This window comes from Pomacea canaliculata, linkage group LG2 (assembly GCF_003073045.1).
Source record: "Pomacea canaliculata isolate SZHN2017 linkage group LG2, ASM307304v1, whole genome shotgun sequence".
NCBI classification, from domain to species: domain Eukaryota; kingdom Metazoa; phylum Mollusca; class Gastropoda; order Architaenioglossa; family Ampullariidae; genus Pomacea; species Pomacea canaliculata.
In genome coordinates, this window is record NC_037591.1 from 40,294,112 (window position 1) to 40,308,814 (window position 14,703).

General features: G+C 38.1%; 2 protein-coding genes across 2 annotated transcripts in view; both read right to left on the reverse strand.

Annotated features, from left to right (window-relative positions):
- LOC112556887 (low-density lipoprotein receptor-related protein 4-like) overlaps positions 1 to 14,703 on the reverse strand; it is a 98,763-nt gene that overhangs the window by 28,931 nt on the left and 55,129 nt on the right. The window lies entirely within an intron of this gene.
- LOC112556907 (low-density lipoprotein receptor-related protein 6-like) lies at positions 9,920 to 12,494 on the reverse strand. Its single transcript, XM_025226352.1, has 4 exons — positions 11,996 to 12,494; positions 10,914 to 11,035; positions 10,360 to 10,413; positions 9,920 to 10,057 (listed from the first exon to the last, which is right to left on the reverse strand). The coding sequence occupies exons 1-4, from the start codon at positions 12,220 to 12,222 to the stop codon at positions 9,942 to 9,944; spliced, it is 519 nt and encodes a 172-aa protein (XP_025082137.1). The 5' UTR covers positions 12,223 to 12,494; the 3' UTR covers positions 9,920 to 9,941.

The window sequence follows — 14,703 nt, forward strand, 5'->3', positions numbered from 1 at the left end:
TACTGGCGCGCTATAAAACTACATCATCATCATCATCATCATCTGTGTGGGTGAGGCTTAGAACTTTTTGAACGACTCTCGTAATTCGTTGGGAAAGGAGGTGCTAAAGATCACGTTTCTCGCGGCCAGCATAGAGTAATTTTTGATTGCTAGGTATTTCCATTATTCGCTCTAGTTATTTTTTTTATCTTCCTTCAATTCTTTATTAATCCAACCAGATTTCCTTTTACCTCTGTCTCTTTTTAGTCCCTAACACAGTATAAAACACCCAATAAAATTATTCCCTATATAAATCTCCCAAATCAGTGTTAGAATAATACATGATGTATTTTATAATCCAGGAAAACACAGCCTTTAAATAAAGGCAAAGAAACAATCACAAACCTCCAAATAGTCAAACTTGCAGTCATCGGTTGCAGCCTCAATTTCAAATGTAACAAATGTCAAGGTGATACGATGGCCCTGTGTTGTGTTGATGATGTAGGTACAGTCTTCATTAGGCGGGTACTGACTGGGGTACAGCGGCGACGAGATGGAGCCACTGGGTGAGGTGTACACACCGCCACAGGCTAGAATATAAATAAATATGTTGGCACACAAAACGTCAAGACTAACATGTCATACTTCATCATAATTAACATTTGGTCTCATAATGTAAGGGTTTGAGACTTTGTGGCTACGTGAGACTTTATGGGTGTGGATGTCAGATGCAAGACTGGCGACCAAGACAAGACTTGGGCCCCACATGCATGTTGTGTTACATATATAACACAAATTTTACAGTGGTTGAATTGCAAAAGACCATCAATTTTGCTTGTCGTCTACGTGTGTTGAGAGATCCAAGCAACTACACATGTGACTGTTATTTCTGCTTGGTTCCTCCTCTTTCCTGCGGGATAACGAAGCAAAAGAAGTCAAGAACAGTCTACCCCAACATTTCGTCTGCATTGAGACCAATTCCACATAGTGAGAGAATTCCTACTCTAGAGCACTCAGCAGAATATTCTCTTTATTCATCTGATGTGGAGGAGGGTTAGCCGACATGTTGTTCTCCTGTCGTGCAGGGATCTAGATTTTTACTGTGTTGCATCATCAACCCCACACAGAATAACACAGGCAGAACTAAACGACCTGATTCGTGATTTGGACTTATCCTAAAACAAGGTAGACTCGCTAGGTTCAAGACTCCAACAATGGAATCCTCTAGAAGAAGGTGTCACAATCACTTCATATAAAAGCGCTACCAGCATTTGGATTTTTCATTCGAAAAGGAAGGTAATCTGGTATTCAGTTCCGATATTGAGGGCCTCATTTATGCTTTAGAAATCACTCACGACTTACAGGAAAAGGCTATTTGTAGACTTTTTTGCCTGCCTTTTGGTGGTGTAAAACATTGTATAAATTAACTTTATTTTTTTTTAACTCAGTCCTAGGGCTGTGAATTTTATACAATGGAAACCAGCTTCCCATCTATTCCAGTAGCGCATACTGTCAACATGAAAAAGACTTACGGTAACTTAAAGCAGCCACTTAGTTCCATTCAGTATAACAAGTACAGCTAGAACCTCTGTAATGATCTGAAGATAGTTGTCTTTTTACCGGGACTACAGCAGTGATATCCAAATACATGTGTTTCTTATGTGAGTGGTATTGCCGAGCAAGGGTATTGCATTACTTGCAGAAGGAATGGACTCGCCGATAAAATGTAGCAGTTGGAAGGAAGAATATCCAGGAGCAAACTCTGGTAGAGGCTCACAAAATCCTAGTACCACCCCTTCGCAACAAACTAGGTTTCATGAGGAGCTTTATAAAAGCTAAGGACCGGACTTCGCCAGCTTTCCGATATCTGCATGAAACTTCCCTGAGCTCAGCGAGGCAAAGATTAAACAGGACGTTTTTGAGGGTCATCAGATTACAGAGCTCTTCAAAGATGGCAGGTTCATTAACTTGCTGCTGGGTGATGAATATCTATCAATACGAATAAGAAACAAGCATGGAATGATTTTCGCCTTCAAACTTTCTGTGGAATGTTATGACAGAAAACTACAAGAAACTAGTAAGAGTCATGTTGATACATTATCGGAAACTTGGCTGCATTATGTCTCTAAATATTCACTTCTTTATTTCCCATCAGGATTTCTTTCCTGACAACTGAGATATGGTTAGCGATGAACATGGCCAAGGTTTTATCCAAATATCTCAACAATGGAGAAATGATACCAGGGAGAATTGTCCACTACCATGCTGGCTGACTACTGATGGACACTCCCTAGACATGCCACGGAACAGCTGTACAAAAGATAAGCAAAGAAATCTAAGATACAGTCTAGGACTTGACTATTAGCATACATTTCGTGATATAGACAATAACTATTGCAGATTACAACTACAGTAGAATCAAGACAGGAAATCAAAAGCTCAACCATTGTCAAAATCAAAAAGAGAACAAAGATGTCAGAGTTGAATATGGGGAAGCCAACCGCCAAGTGAAGAGGTCTGTCAGGGAGGATAAGAGACTCTTAACCCATGAACAGACAGAAGAAGAAGAGACAGCAGCTCTACAGGGAAACATGAAGCGACAATACAAAATAATACGAACTATGTCAGGCAGGAACATAACCTAAAGATATCCTGAATCGACCTCATACACTATCTTTACCTAACATACCATCAGCAACTTCACGTCAACAGCAGCCCTCCAACTAAAACAGAAATTATCAAAACTATCCAAAGCATAAATCGTGTCAAAGCAGCAGGATAGGTCATGCACTGACCACATTGCCACTCTCCGTATCATTATTGAACAGTCTATTGTGTGGCAATCCTCCCTCTATACAATTTTATGGACTTTAAGAAGGCATTCGACAGTCTAGACAGGGACGTCTTTTTGAGGCTGATGATCCACTATGACCTTCTACCTAAGCACATAAGCATTATTAAGGTATTGTAGGAAGACGTCCTGCCAAGTTATTCACAATAGCAAACTCACTTTCCCTTTTGTAATGAAAACCGGCGTAAGACAGGCTTGAATATTCACACCTACTGATGGTCATAGACTGGATTATACGAAAGACAACCCAAGATTACAGCACCGGTACCCACTGGACCTTCAACAAACAGCTAGAGGACAAGTTACATTAGTCTCCTATCTCATCAACAATGACATGCACAAATCAAACTGAGTAATCTAGCATACGAAGCAAACAAGACTGGCTTAAAGGTCAACAGAAAGAAAACCGAAGTGATTAAAGCTCCCAATCAAACTTTAAGGAGAGATCCTGGAAGCATATCGCTTCGTGTATCTCAGGAGCATGTCAACAAGGATGATGGAGTGGACGATGACATCAAAAGCCGCATCAACAAGGTCAGGAATGTTTTTGACAGCCTACGCCCCATCGGGAAGTCCTGAGCATTATCCTTCAGCACTAAGGTCAACATTTTCAACAGAAATTAGAAGGCTGTCCTACTGTTGTGAAACCTGGAGAGTGACAAACGCCATCAATAACAAACTCCACGCCTTTACCAACTGATGCCCACACAATATTCTGGGAATACGACGGCTTAAAAAGATCTCTAACAGCAGCCTAAGGAAAAGAACCAACCAGAATGCCACTAGCCAAGATTTTAAAAAGTGCAAATGGGGCTGGATAGGACACACCCTGCGCAAACCAGATGACATCATTGCCAAGCAGGCACTTGACTGGAACCCTCAGGGGAAGAGGAGAGTTGGGAGACAAAAGAAGACTTGGAAAACTGAAGGGGGCAGCCCTCAACCGGGTCTGCTAAAGAGGTGTTGTTGCGGCCCTATACTGCTGGTAGAGTAACAAGGACCAAACAAAACTACGACACTAGAACCAATTTAGCATTTTGATTGTCACATTTATGTTAAGCACATAAAAATTTGTAAGAAATGACTTATTTTATTTCAGTAACATAACTTTTGTAAAACATGTTGACCGGTGAATTTTCAACCAAACTATTCCTACCCCTCAGTGTGACCACCTCCTGATCTTACCTTGTGTTTTCTGCACGTGGTGCTGAATCAAGAGTGTCAATAAATACACGAATAGCTTCATAGTCATCTTTATCACTGAAAAAAGAACCAGACATGAAGAACATAAGCTTTTTGAAATAAGATCAGCCAATAAATGATACATAGTATCAACGAAAATGTGAAAAGTTAAAACAGATTAGAAGATTAACAGCTATACTAGTCCCCCTAGTGACTTCTTAGAAAAAAAATCCGTATTTTCTCGACGAGAGATTGTTAAGAGGGTTAGGTCACTTTGTTTATATTATTAAAAACTTGTTAAAGATTCATTACAATGTTTTCGCAGCAAAGGGAGATATTTAAAGGTAAAACATAAAACACGCTATCGAGGTTATGGCACGTGGCAGAAAAATCCCAAGTATTTTAACATTTTTTTGGCAAATCCATCTGAACAGTTGGGTGGACAGGTAAGGTTTTCTGGCCTCATATTTAACAGCCTTATGCACTATCCATACCACTATAAATCTTTCCAAGGAAGGACAAACGTATATGGCAATACCAACTTTACTGCACCAGTTAGATCATTCAGAGGAATAAACAAAACCCAATCATTTTCTTCACTTGTGCATGCAAGCACACACACACACATACACTGATGGTGTTCCATTTTTATAAACGCCTTTATAATAATTTGCTTTATTTCTATACGATTTTCCACTACTAACAAAATGAGTTAATAAGTTAACAAAATATAGGATGCAACTGTCTTAATACAAGTCATAATTAAAGTGTATCCGGTTTCAGTTGTGTGTGGGCTTGACCGACCTTCCTGACCTGGGTTCTTCAATTGTCTTTTCAGTGCTAAAGTTCGTGTTTTTGTCTTGTTTCTCCGTGTTACTATTCTTCGCCATGAAATAACCTACATATCGGTACCTTTGGCTACCGACCTCAACCCTACATCGCTGATATTTTATCGTATCTCTGTGAACGTTGCAATTTGCCATCTTGTTTGACTCACAATTGTGACCTGACTGTCATGGTACGAACGGTCCGACCAACACACTCACAGCCGAAAATTGCGCGTTCATTCTACAATAAGGCAAAACGATTGTCTGAGTCTGCCAACGCATGTCATGTTCCTTTGCCGTGGTTTTAGGACTTAAAAACCAGGCCTAGCGCATGGTGTTTCTCCCTAGAAGATGTAGTTATAGAGCGACCAATTCATGTCCTACGGCAAACAGGAAGTGGTGCCTGCAGGATCTGGGCACCACTTTTTAAGTTCTGAAAACACTAATCTTTGAGTTCTCCATTTTGACCTGGGAAAAACTAATTACTCTCACTTAATAACTGGATTGCTGGACAAGTCACATATCAAACATTTCCAATACTCGTCAGATTACATTAAATGGTCCGAAAAGTCTGACGACTCTGATTTAAAAATAACTAAACTAATTATCTTTGTCCTTAATGTTTGAGGATTGGTGATTGATGATTGATGGATGATGATTGATGGATGATTGATTGACTGATTGATGACGATGACGATGACGACGACGATGATGATGATTACGAAGTCAAACTCACCTGAAGATATAATTTATCCAATCTGTTGACCGATTTTAGCTCCGGTTTATTCACAAGAATCTAGTGAGAATAGTTTAGCTACACTCCTCTCTGTAATCAGTTCTGCTTCTCTGTTTAACGTTAACAAGAGACAACGGTCCCCAACAAACTCTCTTCCTTCTTCGAACAGCTTCCTCATCTAGACGAGAGATGAACGCCATTGGTTTGTGAGTATACAAAGACCCTTTTGAGCTTAGGAGGGGAAGTATTTACACCCTAGCTGTTTAGAACAGTTTCACAAGTTAAACAAAACCTCTCGGAATTTTGGTGTTGACTGAGAATTTTCTAAAGAGAATAAGCCTGTATTTCACAAGTTATCATTCAGAAGAGAGAGGGAAAAATAGGACAGAGAAACGGAGAAAAGAATGAGTTTATTTGTACCTTTTTTTAAAAGAGGTTAGCGATGGCCGCCTGCATTTACTAATACCGAGATGTTGCGGTCAGCTTTTCTTTTTTCGTGTTGCGAACTTTGTGTACTGCGAGATTTTAACAAGTTTTGTGCCTCCCCATCTGCCATTACACCTGACTTGTATTCTCCTTTGTGTACCAGTATCTCCCCGTGGGTTTAATCAGGTAACATCAGAACAACGTCTGTTAACCCAGTGGACAAAACTGATCTTTTGGCAGGTGACATTTCATATTGACCATGATGTCGATATTTTATTATACCTGACCAGATAAACTTTAAAAGATCCGTTAAAAACCAATGATGCCTTACAATGTGATAAGAGATACCGGAATACGTATTAGTTCATCTACTGTTCGATGATGGCTCTTGGAGGTAGGTAGAAAATCATACAGACCAGCAAAAAAGCAACTCTTGACAAAGCGATGAAAGTCAAGCACTGAACTGTATTATAGTTGTATTTAGTCTTTTTATTATTATTATTTGTCAAAGGAAAGCGAATTCAGCACGTTTGGAGATCACCCGGTAAAAAGCTGTGAAAAACCCACATCGACCAATGTATGAAGATGATTTATGTATGTTTTAGCTATTTTGGCGTTGATTCCTGCACCCAGTGAATGGCATGATGCGCTAAAAGCGATTGAGTGAACAGCTTGGCAGAAGACTTCTTCCACACCTGGACAGGTTATTCCCTTATAAATCTGACATTTTCCAGCAAGATCTAGCCCTCTGTCAAAATGTCAAGAACATAATCAAATATATATATACTACAAGGACCTGGAAACTCTCTGATCTCAACTTCACTGAGAACTTGTGGTCTGTCTGCACTCAGCGCCTACCATGGTCATCAAATCGGTGTTAAAGAATCAAAGAGGTCATGCAATGTACTGATCTGAGTGTATTTTTATTATTTTTTCAAAAAACATGATTTGACTTTTTAGACTGTTTTTAGGGTTTGTTTCAATGAATTTGTAGAAGGTTGCGTGCGCGCCATTTGCAATCGAGAGAAATAATTAGAATACAAAAGTAGACAATAAATTGATACTATAATACACAGAATAATACGAACACACACGTAAATGCAAGCAGAAGAACTTGCAAACGTTGTCTTTAGAATGACAAATGGGATGATCTAGTATCAGACAGGATAAACACAGAATTAATAGGAGCTGAACCAGGGCTGACCCTGAGTAAATATTTAGAGACCTCCGTGAATGTTTATCTCAATTTTAAATGAAATCGCTTTGGAGAGAAATCCGCGCGGGGACATCGGATTAGCCGACCACGTGTCCCCTGGCATACGGAGTGTAGAGTGCTCCAGCGCGCTCGGAGGAAGGCCCTAAGGCCTAAGCCTTGCCTTCCACAACCCCACTTCTGAAAGTATGATAAGTTGTTAACGCAATGAAGCTCAGGCTCATTATATTTTTAAACAGCAAAGGAAACTTGAGTGGCAGAGGTTTGTGTCCTCATTGTCCTCCCGCACCACTTCCCAAGCGGTTTGAGCGACCTCGAGGAAGATAAAGAGATGGTTTTAGGCAGGCTCAGTAGGCCATCTGCGGGTTTGGAGACTTTTCCTTACAGATGCACGAAATGTTGCTAATTCCTTGACATTCACCATTGCTCACATTTCCTCCTTTTCCACCGGACCACGCGATCTACCTAAAACATCACTTACATGTTTAAGATGTAAAAAAGTCTACAAATAGCTGTGTGACTGCCAAAAGACGTAAGAGTGATAGTAAACTGGGGAGATATTTAAAACGACTGATAGACTATTTGGCGGAACAGCCATTTATTGAAAATGTAATTTCAGTTAAAATTACAAGGACAGCAGGCAGAGATCTCCTGTCTTAGTGTGGGTATGGTCTGCTGCTTGTTGGGTTGTCTGCACCGGGTTGGTGATGAGAGACTGACAAACAAATGTTGAAACATGTACTATTAAATGACTTATTACATTATATTTATATATAAGAATTATATTTCTTGCTATGTTCAATACTGTGTTTTATCTGTTTTGGATATTTTTATTGTTGTTTATCTTTTGTATATAGAGTAAACAAATAAAAATGGATTTACATCAAAAACTTTTTCAAGTGTTTCTTCAGCAATGCTTAGATATCGTATAAAGGTCAAAACTAAAATTGATAGAAATTATATTGTAAAAACAAAAATCTTTTTCTCAACTGTAAATTGCTGATATACGTTAATTAATCAAACAGTGCAAATCAAATCTGTGGAGAACTAGTAGATACCAACAGTTAACAGCTTTTGGGTACGATGTAAGTGTATGTATCATTTCATTAGTGAGCTTCGTGTACAGTAGCTCTCATTTATTGATTCAGGTCAACTGCTAACCAAGATCATTGAATTGAACCAATTTCATAACATCTGAGAACCCGCCTACACTCACACCCACACACCTTCACACCCACCAAGACACTCACACTCACATCCTACATACAAACCTCCATTCACGCCCACCTACACACACACACACGCATACAGGTGGAGAAAACGAGTTTAGCAAGATACAACCAAGGATGGCCAGCCATGTGTCAGGTGTTTCAGTCAAAGAGAAGTAGTCAGAGCCGAGATATGAACTCACGACACCCGTAATGTCGTAAGACTGTGCGATGTAGCTATTAACCACCCGCAAGTGTAAGCTGCTATCATGTTTGTGTTTGTGAAGATGTGTTTCTACATAATCTGGGAAAGCAAAAAATGTAATCATTTTTATTTTGGGTTGTAAGTCAGTCTTCGTTTTATGGTAACCCTCTGAAATACCCATGTCTAGCGAGCTACACACGAGGTACCTGCGAATGGTGAGACTGTCTAAACAACCGGTAATAGCAATGTGGACCGAGTGCACACACACACACAGTAGCTCAATCTGCAGTTCTCTGTGGAAGGGTTGTCCCATGTTATCAGCAAAACACTGGTTTAGTGTCTCATGTAGTCTTATGTTGATCTTGTCTGTCATCATAACAGGCTGACTGATGGTAGGCTTGCCAGCCTGTAACACACACATAGGTTACATATTATCTATTGAATAAATGAGCTTGGTGATAACAAGACATCTTTCTTGTCTATTTGTGATTATAGAAAAAAATTTCTTTGTTTGGAGCTTACAAGTAATAAAATAAACATAGACATAAAATAGAATAAAATAAAATAGACATTCGCATCCCACACACTGATACAATTCATGCAAATCCCTCTTCTATCAAAGGTTATCAGAGGCAGCAGTTATTACAGTCATCGACAGTAAAGACAGTCTGACAGGTGGATGTATTGCAGACCTTGTAACTGGCTGCTGTCTGTGTGGAGACGTCCATGCTGTAAATATACATCACAATAACACACACAAAACAACTAGAAAGAAGCGATCATTCTACCTAAAAATTTTAATCACTTGCAATTTACAGCATTAAATTAATTAGACAGATATTCAAGTCTACTTGTTTATTCTATATACGGCCAAAGCCTTGCAAAACATGAGACTGATACTAAATTTATTTTCTCACCTTTGTAAGGACAATAAAAGTCAGTGTACACAAAAGCCACGAATGTTCCAAAGAAGACACTGTAGTAAAACAGATAAATTTTCTTCTTTTTCTTCGAGCGTTGCTATAGCGACGCGAGACTTTGTTACGATATGTAACCTTTGCCCTGTGGTCGCAAAACTGACCGACGATGTCCGAGTGATTTCCTTCTCACGGCTGTCACCTGACCACAACACACGTGTCTTTCGGTGGATTCAAAACTGTGAGCTTGGAGATAATTTATGACATGATTTGTGCTTGTACGATGTAACTGTTATGTTTGTCATGTATAAAGTGTATTCAAAGCAATGAATGCTTCAATCTGTTTTGTTATGTTGGTGCATTTTTACTTTTTTATGGAAATCAAAATTTCTTATGTTTACTTACATTTCTTTTTTATGATAAAAACGACGAGAATGGCGATGACCACAGCTACTACCAAGGCAACGATGACGCCGACCAAAATGATGTTTAATGTCTCAGCGCCATTAGAGTCTGTTTCCCCAAAATACAGTAAATGTAATAATAACAATTTCAGCAGATTATATTTTGTATATTTTCTCTTGCGTCATAATACATACAAACATATATATTTCGTAAATCTGATATGATAAGAAAATTATTGACGGGAGGTCTCGCTATGTACACGTGTACATAACAATGTCTGACATTATGTGGAGTGTAATATCTACAGCCCTACATGCAAGTGGAGGGGAGGCAGCGTGTGACAGGTGTGCATGTTAGTAAATTAGATATAAACCTGTGACTGGGATAAAAAGCAAAGCTTTAAACACTACCTGAACTTTGACCTCTGATTGTGTGATTGCTTGTTGGTGCTGCCGAAGTAGATGCTGAAAATATAAATAAAAGGTACAAGTTGTTTAGAGATAGAGCTTTCAAAATCTGACTTTTTGTAACATACTGCAAGTACAGCAGCATCTGTAATATTATAGGCAATGGTGGAGTAAGTAATTAAGTCTTAATTAGCTGTAGTATTCACCTAACATCTTACTGGTTAGAACAAAAGTAAACTTTTCGCATAGATGCTGAAGATTGCAGTTCTTACCCGTACTTTCAGTTCTTGCTGTTTAATCATTGGCCGTTGAGATAGATACACAAAAATATATACAGAACCATGACAACTGAACTGGCGTGCCCAATATATGAATGAATGTGAAGAAAATGTATGTGTACAAAAAGTTTTATTGATTTCTGAGGTGCAAGTAGATAAAGTTCATGAAACACTTACATATGAAACGAAAATAGAGAGAAATATTATCTCCTGTGCATTTTTACATTATACTCACCATTGTTACCTTCAATTTCCGGACAGAACAGGGTCTTTACTGACCTTTATGTGTTCTTTCCTCGGCATAGACCCTAACATCGTTTACAAAGTAATTAACTTGAACAGTCGTCCTCAAGGTTCCATTCTTGCCGATGCGAGAGATACGTGTTGTTTCTGCCATATGTCTGTATAAAGTCAATAGTACAACCTAATAGTATAAGCAGACAATTAATAGTTTTACATTGCACTTATTTTGTAACGGTAGGTTTACTAACGAGCAAAAAGATTTATCTCATTCTGTCCTGTTAGTGTAGAAGTTATCGCTGGTATTATTCATGGAAGTCTATAAAAATAGTCATTGAGTTAAAGATTAATATCCAGTATATAGAAAAAAAATCTGAGTAAATCCTAGACCTTTGCTAATGGTGTAAGCCTGTAAGGAGTTGGACTGTACATGACCTTCTCCCTATCACCCACAATAGGCAAGAGTAGCGGGCCCTGCCAGCTACTACGTCTATCTAGTTGTCCTCCCCTAGTCCCATCGACAGGTACCGGTGAATATACCGATGACTGATAGTTAAAACTACATATATTTTGAGTTACTTGATTTCAAATTCAACATTTACAAAACTTTTAATTGCACTTTGCCATAGTTTCAAACATTTTAATTTCTACCACGCACCAAAAAGGCTAAGTGTGGTACTAACACGCCATATTTAGGTTTCGAAACGTTAATCTAGTCCACCTAGTAATCAACATAGACAGAGCTTCATTCGTTGATTAACATGTGTGTGACTAATTCTTTTGTTTGGCATTCCTAAGTAATCATTGCGGCCATCTGTTCCACTGGGGATAATAAAGCACAAGAAGGAAAGAAAGAAGGAAAGAAGAAAGAAGGAAGAAAGAAGAATGGAAGAAGAAAAAAGACGAAGAAGAAAAAGAAGAAGAAATCATATTACACATTTTCTACAGCTTCAAAAACATAAATGAAATATTAAACCCTTTTTTCGCTGTGTCTACGTAATAATGTAGCTTTAAGATCTGCTCTTTAAACAACAAGGCACTGTCCTTTCTCCTGTACCTACCGTCCCAAAGTTAAAAACAACTTCTGTTGCATGTCAAACTATAGTCTGAAGAGTGCTCACTGTTTAGGTCCCCAGTCTGTGACAAACAACTCATTTTGGTAGATATCCAGGCCCATAAAATATGAGCCCTCCAGTTTAAAATAAACTCCAGAATATGTGCCGTCCAGATCCGTCCATCCTATCAGGTGTGTACCTATATCTGCCCAGTAAAGCTTCCTCCCTTCATATTCGCATCCATTTTTGCATCCGTTCACACACCCATGTATGTAACCCATTCGTTCATGCATTCAATCATCACATACAAGTACAATTATTTAAAAAAGTTATCAGGAATGCATAGAAAAAATATGTACGCTTACGGATACATTTACACAAGTGAGATACAAGCAGACAACAACAAATCCTCAAATACACAGGTTAAACGAATAAAGCATAAAGCATCTTAAAAATAAATCACAGTTTTAGAAGCAAGAAAGCAAAACGAAGTAAATAATGTTCTTAAAAAGAATACAAAATAAAAAATACAATAAATTCAAATGAAAATGTACTAAAAAGAACAACAGCAAAATAAAAGATCTTACCTACTACGTCCAAAGCAAGACCAGTTGGACTTGCGAGGTAAGATGATTCGGAAATTAGTGTCTGACGGTCCGAGCCGTCATAGTTACACCTCTCTATTTTACTCTCTCCAGAATCACTCCAGTAGATGACACTGTTGTTGTGCAAATAATTGGATTTTAAACTAAGGCTTATATCTTGACTATTTGAGAAGCTACTCATCCTCTTTAAGCGCAGCTGTCAAAGTTCAACACATTCATTTTGTGTTTTTGTTTAGTTCTGCCTATTCTTCTGCTTTTTTATTCTCTTTCCTTACACCATCTATTTCTTGTTTCTTTCATTTTATTACGATGTCTCGAGTGTATCATCATTAGCAAGTAAATCACTCATTTCTGTAAATTTCATGAATAAAGTCTCCAACATGAACTGATATATTATTTGCCTACATTGCGAAAGTATTAAAATTAAGGAGCATAATGTGTTTATAATTATTTACAAATCTAATTATAGTCACCCATTGTGTTTGTCCAGCTCGATGTCTATAGGCTGACCAATGTCTGAAGCGACGACAGTGTAATGACTGTTGTTGTCCAGTGATATCATTCCGATGACCTGATTACCTTCGTCGGCGTAGAATAGTAGCCTCGACACAGAGTCCAAAGAAAGGCCCCATAGAGAACCTTCTTAAAGACAGTTAATAAATAAGTATTAATTAAAATATATAACTAATTTAAGTACCTTTAGAGAAGCTCTGTCACTGAACAAATAGTACAATTTCTAAAACGAAATAATAATTAATTTGCTACCTTCCTCTAAAGAAAGGCCCACAAGAAGACCTTAAAGACAGTGAACAAAAGGATAAATAATATATCACTGATTAAAATGCCGTTAGAGAAGTTCAAAAACTGAACAATTTCTGGAACCAAATATTAACAAAACTGTCAATTTCCTGTTTAAAATTCATTGAGACTTTCAGCAGCTACTACGTCCAGGCCGTCCACCCGTGTCAGTGATATAATAACTTTTACCACAAGACTATGGAAACAAAGTCACATATGTAGTTACATCTCTTAAAGGAAGGCGTAAGTTGAAAGTTGAATTTTTTTCATAGTACTATCCTGATATATTTATTTAATTCAGCTTGATATAACAATATATAAATATGATGTTCATCGAACCTAACGTCCAACGGATGATTGATTATGTCTAATTTTCTATGCAGATATTCATTATCTTTATTTTCCTTTGAATTTAACATCCTCTCTTTTTTATTTTTTATGATATTCAAAAACATTGTAAGGTCTTGCACACCGTGGAATCCTAATCGAAGGCGAAGGCTTGGACTCAACGAAGTAAAGGATGTCTGAAGGACATGGTAGGAAAGCTATATAAAACAACTTTTATTTCTATTATTATTTTATGATGTTGCTGTTATTGTTATTGTTATTGTTATTATCACCTTAATATAAATATTATGATAAAAAATCCTAACATCTTTTGAATAAATCTAGATCATATGAACATGGTGTCCCTTGCCTTGACTAAAATTGCGAACCAGCCGAGCATCGCTGCCATCAAGGTTAGCGGATCTGATGGTCTTCTCATGTTGATTTGACCAATAGACACGACCGTCTACTGGATCGTAGTCAATACCAAATGGGCTGTGTAGACCACTGGGACGGATTGTAACATTACTTCCAGTGTCGATGTCTATGCGGTGGATGCCGTTATAAGAGTCAGTGACAAGGAGAAACTTCTGTGGAATGATTGCTGTGGACAAAAGTGAAAGCAGTATTCCATTTGGGGCTACAGAAAGAAAGGGAATTTCCTTTAACATTGATTTTTTTTGGTTAAATAAATAATAATAAAAAGCTCGTGCAATCTAGTATTTCTGTGTTCTGTACATGTCCTTGACATCTACCAGACAAGTGTACGCCTCAGGGTAAGAACAAATTACAAAGTTGAAGGACACAATTGTAATAATTTGGAAGTTGTTGTTTACCTGATGAGTAAGTTGCATTGAAGCCAGTGCCTGACTGTGAGCCAGACCGGAATCTGATCCACATGGTGTTAGACGTGGACCTCACTCTGTCCGGAACACTCGTGTTACAGAAGATACCCATAGACGGTGACAGCTCGGAGCTTCCATCCCGGATCTTAGGATGTGAGCATAAATTTATTAAATATTGAAAATATTCACAATGATGACT